The sequence below is a fragment of the Hoplias malabaricus genome, chromosome 5 (genome assembly GCF_029633855.1).
Source record: "Hoplias malabaricus isolate fHopMal1 chromosome 5, fHopMal1.hap1, whole genome shotgun sequence".
NCBI classification, from domain to species: Eukaryota; Metazoa; Chordata; class Actinopteri; order Characiformes; family Erythrinidae; genus Hoplias; species Hoplias malabaricus.
Genome location: NC_089804.1, coordinates 40,354,793 through 40,371,675, shown reverse-complemented (window position 1 = coordinate 40,371,675; position 16,883 = coordinate 40,354,793). Strand labels below are relative to the sequence as shown.

The 16,883-nt window shown below is 42.9% G+C and overlaps 1 protein-coding gene across 1 annotated transcript in view; it reads right to left on the bottom strand.

Moving 5' to 3' along the window:
- The window catches only part of kif21b (kinesin family member 21B), a 94,013-nt gene that overhangs the window by 15,425 nt on the left and 61,705 nt on the right, over positions 1 to 16,883 (bottom strand). Inside the window, exons 27-32 of the mRNA XM_066673277.1 lie at positions 14,260 to 14,298; positions 4,478 to 4,614; positions 2,584 to 2,761; positions 2,274 to 2,438; positions 1,470 to 1,587; positions 192 to 362 (exon numbers count right to left, since the gene is read on the bottom strand). Coding sequence (XP_066529374.1) covers positions 192 to 362; positions 1,470 to 1,587; positions 2,274 to 2,438; positions 2,584 to 2,761; positions 4,478 to 4,614; positions 14,260 to 14,298 — 808 coding nt within the window. The remainder of the gene's footprint in view (positions 1 to 191; positions 363 to 1,469; positions 1,588 to 2,273; positions 2,439 to 2,583; positions 2,762 to 4,477; positions 4,615 to 14,259; positions 14,299 to 16,883) is intronic.

The window sequence follows — 16,883 nt, the reverse complement described above, 5'->3', positions numbered from 1 at the left end:
AGTCACAAATAAATAAGGACTGTTACCATAAGGACTTGTCTATAATCAAAATGTTCTGATTTTGCAAAATAATACTGAAACAGTTGGATTAAAACTTGTAGGGATCATTTTCAACATTAAAAAAAGTCATTTGTAATCAACACTTGGTAAAATGTGGTATTTTTGCACATTTTAAAGTAACTCTCCGTTACCTGAATCAGTTCCTGCTGCTCCAGATCCCACTTCTTGATGCCGTTGTCCCGTGAGCCGCTGAAGAGCACATCACCGTGGACGGCCAGGCACTCGATACCATCATAGTGAGGGGGCTCGAAGTTGTGTGCGGGGCCAATGTTCCCTTGAGCACCCTCCGCCACATCAAACACCTGCGTAAACATCCGAAAAGCAGTTTCACACTCTGCAGTGTCCCACCTTCGGAGGATCAGACTCAGCAGGGCTAATGTGTCCCACTGTGTCCGACAACAGATATATTATATACAAAAAGTACAAGAGTGCCACCATTTCGGAAATAAACTCACAAGTCAGTAAATGCTCTATTGTGCAGGGTTTTAAAAGCTTTAGAAAATGTGAATTTCCACACCACTCTCTGAGCTAAAAACCTTAAACCAACACAGGATGTCAGTGATGTAAAGCATTTTAATAAAATGGGAACGGTTGGTGATATTAACTTCCTGTTTGTGGCACATTAGTATATGGGAGGGGGGAAACTTTTCAAGATGGGTGGTGACCATGGCGGCCATTTTGAAGTCAGCCATTTTGGATCCAAATTTTGTTTTTTCGATGGGAAGAGGGTCATGTGACACATCAAACTTATTGGGAATTTCACAAGAGAAACAATGGTGTGCTTGGTTTTAACTCTTTATTCTCATGAGTTATTTACAAGTTTCTGACCACTAAAATGTGTTCAAAGTGATGCCCATTGTGTTGGATTGTCAATGCAACCCTCTTCTCCCACTCTTCACAGACTGATAGCAACACCGCAGGAGAAATGCTAGGAGGTGCTGCACATCTCGTATCTTCACAGCATAGACAATTGCCTTCAGATGACCCCAAAGATAAAAGTCTAAGGGGGTCAGTTCGGGAGACCTTGGGGGCCATTCAGCTGGCCCACGACGACCAATCCACGTTTCAGGAAACTGCTCATCTAGGAATGCTCGGACCTGACACCCATAATGTTCACATATCCAGTGGCCTTCAGGTTTCCACTGATACAGAATGGCCCCACCATCTTTGTACTCCATATACCACAAGCAAGCTTGTGGAACGTTTTCTGAAATTAATGAATGAGTGAGTGAGTGAGTGACTGAGTAACAAGCCGGTTCCTGGAGGAGTTTCACATCTAAAAAGAACATTGTATGTTATGGAGTAGGACAATATTATTTTCAAGGTCAGTATTGGTCAGGCGTGTGAAAATATTTTTATATGTATTTCTATTTGCATGGGACATGAGACATGAAAAAAAAAGAAAGTACCTTCACATAGTGATCTTTAGAACCAGTGATGACCTGATCTTTGCCCCCACCAGAGTAACCCACTGTAAGACACATGACTGAGCCAATGTGGCCAGTCAGCTTCCCAGTGGCCTGCATCCTGCACAAATACAGAAGATTTTTCAGATTCTACATAAAATACATCAAACTCAATGAGTGATCCTTGCCTTTGCCTTTTTCTAGAATTTAACCAACATTTTAAACCACAATTTCCATCAATTTAATCCAATAAGCTCCGTCCACTTACTTTTGTCAACCTCATCTGAATATAACTTTAGATCTAGGGTAGAAAAAAAGCTATGCTGGAGTGTGTGCTGTTGTAGGGCTGTTTACTCTGCTGATCAGCATGCAGCGCGGAAGACTGTGAAAGTCCAGATCACACAGAGCTGAGCATTTTTAATTTTTACGAATCTAATTTAGGTTAACGACCATCGAGTCGTATATATTTAGTTACACAAAGACATTCTGAATATCAGCTGTGTTGCAGATCCCTAAAATTAACTCTTGTAGCTATTGTTTAATGTTTTAAAAACATGTTGATTAATTTTAGCTAAAAGCACAATGTCTGCATAAAGAAAAATTGCAAGGAGGCATTGAAAACTACCATAATGCCATGTAAAAATGCTCCTCCAAACACATTAAAATAATTCATAATACATGTACTGCATGTGGTATGTGTGGCTCAGATGGCACCACACTCATGAGCTAATGTCACCTGAATTTTAAGCTGGAGTAAGATGAAGCATTTCTCTACAGCAGTAGCCGGTAGATGAGGGAGCTCTGTACCTGTTCAGGTCCCAGGTCCTGACTGTGTTTCCAGCTGCAGCATAGAGCACAGAGCCCGATGGGTTGAGGGAGATCTGGTTGATCTGGTACTCTCCCTGTGCTGTGGTAATGGTGCGAGTGGTGGTCCCCGCACAGGCGTCTCCTGACACCACCTGACCCGAGGAACTGTGATGATGTGTGATGTGATGTGAGGGAGAAGCAAGCAGATATCAATCAGGCTCATGATGCTCACTTATGAGAAAAAAAATAAATACACCTCTAAACCTTCTGCTGAGGAGCGCTGGTGCTTCATTAAAAACACGTGACTCACGTGAAGGTGCGCACACACTTTGCATCACGAATGTCCCACACTTTGATGTAGGAGGTGGAGACGGTGAAAACCAGGCCTGAGTTGCTGCAGTATTTGACAGACACCACGTTGTTGGGGTGACCCCTCAGTGTGACCATCTCCTGACCAGTCACGAGGTTCCACATCTTGCAGGTGCGATCTGAGTGAGTCAAGAACCAAATAAAGGTACAACAGGCCAGTACGATAAAATCATACATCAATAATGAATTAACCTCAGTGGCATTTATATGATTTGAACAATTGAACTGTGATGCGATTCTATAAAGAATTAGTGTCATTATTATACTGCTAATCTGATCAGTCCCGGTCAAAAGTTTGGACACATCTTCTCATTAGTGATTGGTGGAATAGGGCTGTTTTCTGTATAGAACAGAGGCGATTGCTCTAAGACTGCAAGGGAAGCTCAGCTTCCCCTAAAATGTCAAAAAATAAGTGATCAAATATATACTGTTGTGTGTACATGTCATTGAATAAATATGCACTACAACACACTCAACTTTTGTTCAGAATCAGCTTCTTATCACTGGTAAAGACGCGGCTTCCCTCTCAATCATTCCCGCAGCTTCACAGTGCTTTAAACAGTAGAAACGAGATGCATAAATAAACCGACACATTTTATGATGTAGGCCGAAATTGAGCTTCCCCTCCTTGAAAGACCAGCATCCGCCACTGATATAGAATTGTGTACCAGCCCCTACCCCTGCACAACCCAAGTTATGGTCTCAGACACAGTAAGAAGGGAGCGGTTCTACAGATTAACCCTCAACGAGGCCACAGCTGTTCACTGAAAACCGTTCCAGGTGACGACCTCATGAAGCCGACTGAGAGAACGGCGAGAGCAAAGCTGTCATCAAAGAAAAAGAGGGCTACTTTGAATCTAAAGTATAAAACATATTCTGGTTTAACACTTTTTGCTTACTACATAATTTCATGTGTTCCTTCATAGTTTCAATGTCTTTCACATTCATTTACGATGTAGGAAATAATAAAAAAACATTGAATGAAATGATGTCCAAACTTTTGACTGGTACTGTACATTCACAACATGTGGAAAGTGGCCCAAAACAAAGGAAATCCTCTCTGAGTGGGTGTGTGTTTTACTGGTACTGTATAATATTAATCAGAAATGATAATGAAATGACCATTCATTAAATTTTCAGGTAGCTACTCTCTTAAGGACCACCACTTTCTCTCTCTCTCCACGTATAGGTCCTTTTATAGGCCTGGAGCATCCATATCTCCTTTAAGGCTTGCCTGTGTATTCATGCTAGGATTAACAGGAGTAAAAAGATCCAGAATCCGTGACCAGCTCTAATGCAGCCCTCCACAGCTCTCAGCTACATGTATTTCTGTACAGGCTGTGGTAATGCTGCTGGACCCCATTAACAGCTCCAGGACACGAGGAGTAGGGGACAGAATACAGGTCGCCCCCGGCAACCCTCAGCCAGTATCTAGCACATTCATTGTACAATGAATGACAGCTTGGCAGGACCTGGAATATCGTCTGACCTCTATGGAAATATACAATAATGGCTTTGATATACAGTAATGGCTTCAATTTGGCTACGGCCACGTAATGTACAATAATGGCTTTGACTCAATCACTTAATTCTTCGCTCTGGAGGGAAAGCGTATGGTTGATCACTTGGTGTTCACTTGGTCTTCCCCCACCCACCTTCTAGGCTTAGATGTCCTGGGCACAATGGGTCTGTTCAGAGCAAGGCAAGGCATGCTGAGTGACCCCAGAGCACGCTGAGAACGCACTCGTTTACAGGGCAAGCTAAAATACACAGGTATGGTGTGAGTAATGGGTGGATATCAAGTGATGAGAGTGAATGTGAGTTTGTGTGTGTACCTTTGGATCCAGTGAAGAGTAGTTCATCAGTGGCGTCCAGACAGAGCACAGGTTTGGAGTGTCCCTCAGCCATAGCCACACACTGCAGAGGAGCTGTTCGACCCCCCTTCAGCCCAGCTATGGGGTTGATCACCCCCCTATGAGAAACACAAACACATGTGTTCATAACTGCACTGAGAGTGTGTTTTTTGTGTGTGTGTGTGTGTGTGTGTGTTTGAAGGTTAATTTTTCAAACACTAAATGTCTTTTTTGTAGAGATATACCACAGCTGTGGTAGGGTTTTAGAGAAGGCTGCAAGGAGACTGCAAATGTCTTGTTTTTGTGTTTTTAATTTTAAACATGTTCAACTTGTGAAATGTACAGAAACGATGTGGCCCACAATAATAAGAGATTCCACACTAGGGGGCAGTATTTGAGGTTGAATTGTTCTAAATGAAACCCACACCAGCAGGGGTTTGTGTCACAATAATTTAGAACCTAAAAGTAAGGTGCAGATCTGTAAACAGATGACACTATTAGCTCTTTTCCAGCAGCGTGGAACCAATTCAGTTCCCCTTCAAGAACCTACTTTGAGCGCTTTTCTGCTAAAAGAATTGGAACCAGAAGAGTTTGTTCCCAGCTAGAACCAAAAAAAGAGTGGGTTCTTCAGCGCAAAATGTGATGGCATCAATGTGCGTCTGAAGCTTAAGAAGCTCCAAAAAGAGCACAGCGCCTCAAATAAAGTGTTATCACACAGTGGAGCTGGAAATAAATGGAAACAAAACAGGAACGTGCTCCATTTGTGTGTTTTCTGGGGCTGTATAAAATCAGACACGAGGTGCATTGGCTACATTTCTCTGCTGTTCACAAGCTCAGCAGCATTTATACACGCTGTAAACAGTGGATTAACCATGACTCTTTCCTGACTCTATCTGTTAATCTCTGGCTCTAACACTGAATTCTGTACTGTAGTGTCTCACATAGGTAATACGTGTGAAACAGGCCTAAATATAGGTGCTTGTGTGTGTCTGTGTTCATCCTGTCAACCTCACAATGGTCACCGTCGTCCACACACTGCAGACAGTCATTGTCTTTCTCAATCATCTTTTACAAAGCCCCCCTGCCTCCATGCCTCCTCTTCTGTTATCGCCGAGCTGCGTTCTCCTCTTCTCCGCAGTTTATTATCAGCCCTGCACTCCTTAATCAGCTTCATCAAACCGTAGCGCTGAATTGTGTCTCCACACCGGGCTCAATCTCTGTGGTCTGCAGCCACCCAGGATGCTTCCATCAAGCCTCAACAGATAAAAGTCAACCAAAACAATGGAAGCTGCTTCGTATCTGGGGCAGGTGCTAATTAAAGCCCGCTGTGCTGTTTCTCTAAACAGCATGAGGGAGATCAGCGAACATGGATGCGCAGGTAGTGCAGAACGGGAACGCAGGCTCAGAAAATCAAATGTTGGATCTGTATACATACAAATGCAAAAGTTTGGGTGCCCTTCGTCAAATTTGTTGTTTTCAGGAAGCGAAAAGAAGTAGAAGACATTTTTATTCACAGTCGCCATCTTGTTGGCTGAACTCACCAGCTTCAAGCTCAGCAGCAACATTTAAAGCAACACTATGTGGTATGTTTGGGTATGTATGGGTGGTATTTTTACCCTAAATTTACAGTTTCTAAAACATTACAATGCTTCACTGCTCTGAAATAGGGGAGAATGGTGACTTTCTTGTTGCTACTTAAGGCTCAGCACTTCAAAAACGCACTATGCAACCTGTGGAGGGGGGGGGGGGTAGGAAACCACCCACGCCTTCCCCCTCCCACGTGATTTCAGGACAGTGCTGTAAAAGTGAATTACGCTTTGCAACTGTAGGGGGAGTCCATGAGCAACAACAAAAAAAAACTTATCTGACTTAGTGTTCCTTTAATTGAGGGTGAAAAACTGTATTCACAAAAATGCAGAACAATGCCGTATTTAAGTTTTCTATCAAGGTTTAATTAACTTTTTTATCGCTTACATCTTTGAAAAATTTGCAAAAATCTGAACAGGGCATATTCAAACTTTTTTATACATCTGTACTAAACCCGGATAAGCTGAGTACAAGCTAGAACCATAACTTTTACAGTCAATAAGAAGATCTGTGCTACTAGCCAGGGTTCGCCAGCAGCTTTGTACGTCCAGTCGTGACTGAGAGACGAGGTGGATCATCTGTAATCCTACGCCAGAGATCATGACCGATGTGATGTTGAGAATCCTGGCAGCGTTTCACGATTCAAAGTTAGGCTAAAGCGAGTCGATGACGCCGAGTATCCATGAGCGAATCTCTGGGCTGGGAATATGAGTTTAAGGGATTATGAAATAAACGTTTATATGCACATTTGTTATAGACGAACGAGGCCGGAGCCATGAGTCTGGGTGCTGGAGATAGAGACTCCGCGCTCTGTGGGCTCTGTGAGGGTAGGTTATCTGCTGAAGCTCTCGTGCTCCTTTAGTGATAGAGAGGGAGAAGAAGTAACAAGCGTCAGAGGACAAGCAGCAGTGTGACGCTTTTAAAGATGTATTTATTTATTTATTTATATGCCCATAAAAAGTTCAAAAGGAGGCTTGCTGGAGCTCTTTTCAGCGTGAGCTCAACTTTAGAAAGATCCCCTTCCAATTAGGCACCGCAGAGTCTTCCTGGCAGCTCCCGAAAGACACTTCAAATCTGCTGAGCCCTCACATGGTGACTATCACGTGGCTGCACCCTGCACTGCCGCGAGTTCACTGCGGGTCCTACCTTTTAAAAATGAAAGTTGTTTTTAATGGTTCTTTGGAACGAGGCCATAGAAGCAGCAATTAAATTACATAATGCCATTTGTGTAAGTGTAAATGAGGTTTTGACGTATAATATCTATAAAAATTAAACACTCTCCTTATACGAGTACAGTGCTGTACAAAGTCAGAGACCACCTTTTATATATTGAATTTTAAATCAAATAAGCCATTCATATTTTATTTATTCCATCATTCATATTCTGTATTTTCCTCATCCAGTTCAGGGTTGCCTTACACACTCACACAGACACTCACACATTCACGCCTTTGGACATTTTTTGTGTATAGTCAATCCACCTACCCGTATATATGGAGGACTGTTGGAGGAAACCCACGCAGACAAAGAGAGAACACACCAAACCCCTCACAGAGAACCCACAGCCCCAGGACGCCTCTGTGACACTACCTACCCATTCATTTTTTTTAAATATCTATGAAACAACACATTAGCATATGGGATTAAATAAATAACCAATCAAAACTAAGACTTTTCAAATAAAAATTTACAGGAAAAATCCTCACTCTGAAAACTAAAGTCAACTGCTGTCAACAATTAACTTAAAGGTGATGTTCACTATTTTAATCCAACATACTTATATATATATATATATATATATATATATATATATATATATATATATATATATATATATATATATATATATATATATATATATATACACACACACACACACACACACACTTCAGAGAATCTGCTAGCTCCCTGCTCAGTTTGCGTGCTGGAAAAAAGGCACGGTGTTTGTACGCAGGCCTGGCTCTGTAAATAGGAAACAAAGAAACTGTCTCGGAAATGGGATCTGAAGGTGTTTGGATGGTGGAGAGAACTCAGAACGAAAAGCATGAAAATACATGAGGATGTAGCTCTATTCCGGCTCCATAGGTGGTATTTTTGCAGTTTCCAGTGTATTACTTAAGGAGGAACTGACTGGGGAAATTTGGAATACTGCATGAAAGTAAATGCATATCGAACCTGCTCCGAATCTAAACAGCTCCAGTTACAAATCAACTGTGAATGAAAGCTTAGATAAGTCAATCTTCAACTACGAACAATCAGGTTCTTTCTCAAACATGCTGTTCCACCTTAAACGAATCAGAGCTTCAGAAAGAGCACAAAGGGGATGAGAAGGGGTTTTGTTTTCTGTGAACAGTATTTTTCCACAATAGCATTTGATGCCTTTAATGGTACTTTTGACTAAATATTAAATGATAAAAAGGTAGTCTCTGTATTTTGCACAGCGCTGTACCCTCTATACCATGACCATTTCTGACTGCTTTTTGTTTGAAGATCACTCCGGCTGAAGCGGAAAAAACGTGACTCAGCCTGATAAGAGGCAATGAGGGTCCCTCGCCTCCATTTTAGAGAACGTGACCCATGATGTCGCCGCCTTGTGCTCTGTTGCAGGGATGACAGAATTAGCATGAATGTCACATGACACCTGTCACGCTCGCTCGCATCAAAGCGTGGTGAGAGGAGATGCTGCCGCCTGCCGCTCTTCCTGTCGTCTTACCCCAGAATAGCACTGGCCATCTTCCGAGTTGACTGTAACCTACATCTCCACATCTGTCTCTAAAGCGTCTGAGAGGGTGCTCCGAAAGGATATGATGTGTGATGACAGCTGGCAGTCCACGTTTCTGAGCAGAGTTCTGATGAACTTGAGCCATGGGCGAAACAGAGAGGCTCCATCGTGGGGAAGCTGTTCAACACATTTGTTGTTGGAATCACAGAGGGGAGGTTTCTGTCTCTAGAAAAAACTGCCCCAGAACTGCTGGGGAGAAAGTCTCTCAGGGAGTAACACTCCCATTCCAGAGGGACCATGAAGCTCGTTTCTGGCACGGTTTTGTTTTAACCGTTAAATTGAGGCCCAATTGTGGTGAAGGAAAATGACTCAGTAGTGTCTCCTAATGGCAAAAACAGGAATGGTTTCTAACTTTAAACCCAGAGTTAATCATAACGTTAGAATGGAGAGTGAAAATAAAAATATATGAGTAAAGGAATCCCATGTGAGTCATTAGGCCATCTGTTCTTTTTAATTTTTTTTTTTTTTTGGGCTTATCAATTTGGATTAGAATGCACCTAGAAGTGACACCACCACTACCATGTCAGTGTCACTGCAGCACCGAGAATGATGACCCGCTCTGTGATGTTCCTGTTGGGGTCCTGACCATTGAAGAACAAATGAGGATAAGAAAGTATGCAGAGAAACAGATGGACTATGGTCTGGAATTGTAGACCGATGAAGAAATGAATGTAGATACAAGGCAAGTGTTCCTAATCCAGTGGTCGTTCAGTGCACGTCTCTGTATAAAAATTACAGAACCGTTTTCTTGTTGCCAAGTTAAGCACATATGTTGAGAAAACCGTTATGGTAAGTGTTCAGTGCCAAACCATGTTTGGTTGGGTATGCCAATGAATGCTTACGCACTGTGCCCAGAACTGCTCAGTTCTACAGTGGAAAGGAAGCTACAGACGCTCCTGCAAAGCATCCCCAGTGTTTGGAAATCCATTATAATGTTTGGGGAAAGAAAAAAAGCTTCCTCAGTGGTTCCTGGATCAGAAATATGGGACTAAATTTGGTTATCCAGGCTAGATTACTGTTTTTAGGAGGCCTTTGCCATTAAACACAACCAAAGCAAGCCAGCCTTCATGTCAGAACCATGGCTCCCGGCAGAGTGTCATTTATTCAGTGGGTGGCAAACTCGGTGCTGGATTCTACATACAGACATTTGCATGAAGTTTAACTTTCGATCTGTTTATGTTGTGCTTCACACATTAAAAAAGATACTCCTCCTATAGTTTTCTCTGCCAATTAGCCCACATTATTCCACAGAATCCATCAGCAAGCTGGCAGAGCTAAACAATTCTTCCTTCCCCTCTGCAGAATAATGAGGACCTCCCCCCTGGGCTGGCAGCATTCCTGGTGTGGGACGCTCTCTCCATCTCTCTCTCTCTCTCTCTCTCTCTCTCTCTGGGTAGCCGTCCGAGTGAGACGAATATGGAGTCTGAGCTTCATGGAGAAAGAAAATTGGTCTCCAGTGGGCAAGAGTCCGACTCGGCCGCTCCCTGGTCCTAATAATTCCGGCTCTGTTACACAGAGGTGACAGGAGGATGGCTGATTAAAGGGAAAACTGGGACAGGGCGGCGTTCCTTGCACAGATACGGAAAGAGGAGGCTGGTGGGAGGTCGGGGGGTGGGGTGGGGGGGCAACCACACGCTGCTCTGTGCATTGAGAAGCTTTTGAGGCAGGCGGCGACGACTTGCCGATGAGGGCGACGTCTAGTGTTCACCACATTTCACATTCACTTTTAAAAAGAGCAGTTGAAAGTTAAGTGTGTCGATCTAGGACCTGCTTCCGTTTCACGTGAGACTGGATCGTTACGATTTTTAAGGCCGAGAGAGTTGGTTAAATTTAATTAGAAAAGTGGGAAAAAAATCCCACTTCTTGCAAATTTCTTGGAGACACTCTGCTGAATTATTAAACGTCATTTATTTTGGTTGTTGAAGATTTGGTGTAACTTCCTGTAAAATATGTTGTGTCTGCTATATTCGTGACAATAAAATAATAGTAACTTAATAACTGCCTTGTAAATTAGGATTGTCACTGACCTTTGCACGAAACTGTTTGCCTTGACATTTATTCAAATATAACACTGAATGGAGGAATGTTTATCTGCTTATCTACAATCATAAAACCCCATATCAAGGCACAGTGGTCGTGTTTACAGACCAGGGCCTGTTGCACTAGCAATACACTCGTCAACAAATAAATAGTTGCACTCAGAAGGAAGCAACAGACTGGAATGAAACTTGGTGGGTAGGTCTGACATTACGAGACAAGTGCAAGTGATTAAATTTCACGCTTGGCTGCGTACGAGAGGTAAGCGAGGACCTTCTTTATCACTGTACCCGACTCTATACCGTCAGTCCGTGACTCGTGCTGTTGTGTTGGTAGCTCCTTTGCAAGTGAAATACGAAAGCAATTAGACCAGCTGGAAGAGTTCAAGAGGGTTCGCGTAGTAGGGCTCCGGGAAGTGGACAGAAAAAGGCACGCACCAGCGACGTGAAGGTTCTGAGAGACCTCCGATATTCACAGAGTGACCCAACAGCTACAAACCTTGACCTTCCTTCCAATCATCACCGACATTTCCTTCTGGGTGCAACTACTTTTTGACAATGTGTGTGTATCTAAATATCAAGGCTCAATGTTTCAGTGTTTACACACTTACATCACATTACAATATTCACCCAATATACAGCCTATTTGTTGAAGAACAATCCTATTTAATATTTAATAGCTGGTCATTTTCACGGCTCTGAACGGAACACACTAAAAATCTCTGTGTAAAATAATGTATCAACGGTTTTAAAATTAACCACATGATCCCTGATGTGGAAAACGTTGATGTAACTTTTCACAAGAACACATTGCCTGAGTTTGGTGTTAATTTGACAGTATAGTCAGTAATGGCTGAACAGCTCATTTGACACTGCAGGCGAGTAATAACAGCGAAGCTGAGAGTAATACATGCAGTGTCTCTTCAGCCCTCGCCACACTCCAAATCACTCACAGAAATCACACCCACAACCCCAAATCAGATTCAACCCAGGTGTAGTGCCATGCTGAGCAAAACGTGTGAGCGTCGCTGCCAAAAACTCCTCTCAAGCACATACACACACAAACAAAGGCACATAAACAGATGTAAAACCTCCACATGCAAACACTGTCATCCTAAACTCTAGAGTGTCCTGGAGAGTCAAAACACAGCAGCATTTAGGAAGCAAACAAAAGACGAGAACACGACAACACAGAATACAATATGACAACATTAGGTGTTTTCTCTTACTGTTTCTACTGCTGTTGTGTTTGTTTCCTGCCTAAAGGCTGTTGTGTTCTGACTCTCTGGGCCACCGCAAAGACGTGAACCAGAACTAAACAAATCTACAAAGAAAATAATGTGCAGCAAACGAATCCATCGAATACACAGCACAGAAAAGGCCCAAACAAAACGAAACAAAAATCAATGAGGTTCTCTAATCAAATCTACATGCAGCACTCTGAGTCAATGTCAACTGAAGTAGTTCCAGACCCAGGGTCAGAAACGAGGGATTGTGGAATGTTCTTTCACTGTCTCCGGAGAGGATGGAGGGTTATGAGGGTGTGGTGAAGCAACACACATTCAGTGGATAACGGGGGGGGAGGGATTTCAGTGTGAATGAACCTTATCGGACCACTGCCACAATGGGATTTAGGCGAGAGCACTGCTATCTAATGAATAAAAAGCCTCTCAGGACACTAGGGCCAGCCTCGGGCAGATCAAAGAGGATCTGGGATCTGTGGGGGAGGAGGAAAAAATAAAAACACACGTGCAAACCCTTGCCAGCATATTGGCGCCGGATTAGACAAGTTAGCTGATGGCTAGGATCTCACACGGTGCTTCTTAATGGGATCAATCATTACTGCACTTTGTTGAATGCTGAGAATAGCTGGTTTCACGCTCCGTGATTGTCTACCGCTCTGCTTAAGTAGTCTTTGCGCAGAGAAAAAACGGCAAAGCCAGTTATTCCGCACTCCTCATGTTCCATCACAGCGCCATTAGTTTGTAATGGGATAACAAGAGAGCTTCTCGACAGAAGCAAGAAAAATGCAATCGCAGTGTCAGGATAATGGGGGCTATGAGAGGTGCTGAGAAATGGCACTGCAGGCTCTATTAGATAAGGTAAAGTGAATTGAGCGTCACACGAGGCACACGCTGCAGTCTTCAACGAGGGCAATTTTTAAAGTCTCCCCTACCAAGACTTAATGAAACAACTAATTCCCTTCTTCACTGTTTGGGTTTATTTAGGCTGAAATGGCCTAAGTGATGGTCCATGTAATGCTTATCATTTTGAATTTTGTTGTGAATTGAAAAGCTGAAAAATGGCGTCGTGGAATCACCCTGCACCAGAGGAAAAAATGTGTACGTCTAACTGGGAGGCTTGCCTTTGGTATTTTTGCGTTTTGGGGGCGATGGACTCTACCACTAACCTGGGGGACGTTAATCCGGATCAGATAAGTGGCACAGTTCATTATTCACGCTCACAAAACAGAGGAAAGAATACACAGTGTAAGGAAAATGGCATCAGAACATCTGTGAGCAAGGGGTGAGGAGTCTCCTGTCTTTTCTCAGAGTGTAATCAGGGGTCGTCTCAGTGAGGACCCTCCTGATGAACCTCTCTCCGAAGTTGGAACCCGTTGCTTGCAAAACCCTGTTGCCATTTTCTTCCCAAGGCCTGGACCAACAAACGGTTCAGAATTAAGTTCGCGAACGGGAACCGAACCAGCTCCACATTGGTGGAAAAGGCCAGTGAGATACTAACTAAGGATTAATGAGTACCAGGGGGTTGATTAACCCCGGGTTAGTGGCAAAGTCCATTGTATACAACACAAACCATAACCGAGTCTCATAGCACTTTCATATTTAATGGTTTCTCTAATGCAGGGTGAATCAAGCTTAGCACTTTGATGCCATTTCAAGCTAATATTACTATTGTAAATATGAATTTGTTCATAATGGTCTGCCTTGTTAAATTAAAGGTTAAGTACATAAATAAAATAATAAAAACAAAAATGATAAGTGCTACATGGACCAGATATGATATTAACTCTAGCAATAGAGGTTTATAAGTAACTCTACTACAAGCTCCCCAAACAGATTAATAGCAGGAGTAATCTACTACATATTGTATCATAGTATAGTGGTGCTCTATGCTAGAGTATGTCTGCGCCTATTCTGACTGGCCCAGATTTACAGCAACTCAAAGCGACGTTTTCCAAGAACAGACCATAAGGTTCATTCGGGGCGTCCAGGGTTCACAGCAAACACAGAACAGAGATGAAAAGGCGAGGGGCCAGTGAGCATGCTCAAACACCAGCCTCGCCCTTCACAAACACAGCGTTGGAATCAGGAAACAGAACGACAGACAGAGATCTCTACCTGAGCACCTCCGACAGAGAGGAGTCGCTGTCATCAGACCTAAAGGGCAAAACAGCAGCAGGGTTACGGGAGGGTGGGAGAAGTCTGTTACAGAGAGGGGGGGGGGGTTTAGAGGAAGCAGGAAGCAGACAGAGGGGGTGGGGGCATTAGGTAGGGGGAGAAGGAGTTAACAGGAAACAGTATGCAGAGTTGGTTCAGGAAGGGTTAAAAATGACTTCTGACATCACAGGAGGACGTGGAGGAGCCCACTGTCGGCTGCAATCTTCAAAACATTTGCTCCGGCACTCCTCAATCCCACCGCAGACGTTTACGGGCCTCGCGGTGCCGTGGTTTCATCAAACCCCGCACCGGTCTTATAAATATTTCATAGTTCAATTCACTGCTGTCCTTTGAAAGCGAGCCGCTTTATTGAGCCGGTCGAGGGAGGAAGGAGCATTTCATTTTCTGTCAATGGGAGCCTATTGTCTGAAAGCTGTGCTAAAATGCACTTTTGGACCGTTTGAGATCTGTTGCTGTAAATTAAGCCACAGAGAAATTAGCATTTACTCACAACATCCGCAAAGAGATGTCAGATGTTTAAGAGTATTCCAACAGAGGAAATGGTCACTGGTCAGATTTTAGTTTGAAGGAGCTAAAGACAGAAGTCATTAAAACAGCTGGAGGCTTTCGCATGAGCTGCGCAAATGGCTGTAAGTAGACGTTTTAGGCAGTTTGGAGAGATCAGGAGCAAATGTTTTCCTGAAATAAAACGTGTGGGCATAATTAACTGAAGTGGTGTGTTTGTCCTTTTAAAAATACATTTAAAAAATAAAGAAATAAATAAAAATAAAAAAAAACCTCAGTCTCTTCAGCTTAACTGTTACATAAACGCATTTAACCGAAACCTCTATTAGCACAAGACAGCGTTTCAGCTCCCTGAGTTAGCACCGCCTGTCTTAGGAAAACCAAAGTAAATGTTCTGCTCTGTGAGTTCAGTCTGGAACAACAGTAATAGCCAGCACTTATGATCTTGTTCCTTTATTTTAATTTTTTATTTCGAGCCTTCAAAATGAACTACAGGAAAGGTTGAGTTACACACAGTGGGACACGCTAACGCTACAAAAGCAAAACGAAAACAACAAGAAACAAAGGACTGAAGTGTCTTTTCAACATCCGTATGCATCAGTGGGCTCGAAGTAGCAGACTGTACCCACAGAAGCCGACTGAATAACACGTAAGCCTGCCAGTTTTGGGAATGTTCGAAGCAGGCTATTTAGGTTCTGCTTTCATTAAACAGCACAGTACGATACAAACAGCATGGCAGGTTGCAGTGAATAATAACAAGGCACCGTTTCCCACTTTGCATTCTATTTTAAAGTAAGACATCTCTTGTCGCCTGTCAGGACTAAACCTTAGCTGCTTTTCAAAGCCTAGGCTGCAGCCCAGGTGGGATCCATCTTGTGGGTATCGTTTCTTTAGGGAAACAGAGGAGCCGTTTCACCTGTAGCACTGGCCCAATTCAAATGCAACTCAAATGAACTAAAGTTATAAGATGGAGTTTTGGTTTCTACCAAGTCTAGTTGTTTTTTGGAATCCCCCTCAAAGCTGTACATGCTCAGTGTACTCTGGTTAATCGAAGGACGAGAAGAACACAATGGTGGTCCTCCAAATTCTCCAGGCTCCTGTATGTCCATCTTTGCCATCACAGCACTAACCCCTTTGGAGATGTGAGGGTTTTGTACCGACAGCAGTGTTATGGAACCCTCTGTTGATTTCAAACTCTTCTGAGTTTAAAAAAAAAACATTATCTCACATAATTTAAGATTTTCTCATTCGGAGGGACATCTGACATGGGTCAGTGCACAGTGACTGCTGTAATAAGAGTGTACCCCACTGAACTGTTTCAAATTGCAAGTGTACGTGAAGGGAAGATCAAGCAGAACGTGGTGAGAACTCAGAGTCAAGGGAAAATAATATCACCACCTCTGAACAAAAGTGGAGTGAACTAGGGGTTAATGAAGCGCCCATCTCTTCCACTTTAGGGCGCTAGCACTGATCAGCATTGGTAAGTGAACACTAATCAACACGGCATTTATTGCAGCACGTAGACACACATATACACACACTGAACAGGAAGAGATAAATCTCGGCTGGCAGAGGGTTGCCTGCCCTCTTTGGTCTTATACTGATTATAAAGATCTCTCTCTCACACTCACACACACACACACACCTATTGATATGGACTTCTCAGAAGCTTCTTTATTCAGCACTAAATCCAAGATTTAACTATCCGGACCTCACTATCCTTGAGACCTATACTCCACTGTAACAGCAAATTTAGAGTAGCGTAACAGATAATAGAGTAGCATTTGAGTAATTACTTTGAAACCGAGTCCTTACAAAAGGCCACGAAATAAAAATGATCTAAGTGAATAGTAATAATAAAACATGCACAAATGGATGTAAATGGATTGTTCCTTACGACAAAACAGATCAGTAACACGTATAAAACATTCATTATTATAAAATGACGTCTGATATTTAAAATAGAGTTTAAATATATTAATTGTGACCACGCCAAAAAAACCTACAATCGGCTGCTGGGCTGTAACAATTAATCACTCTCTACATAGGGCTGGACGATA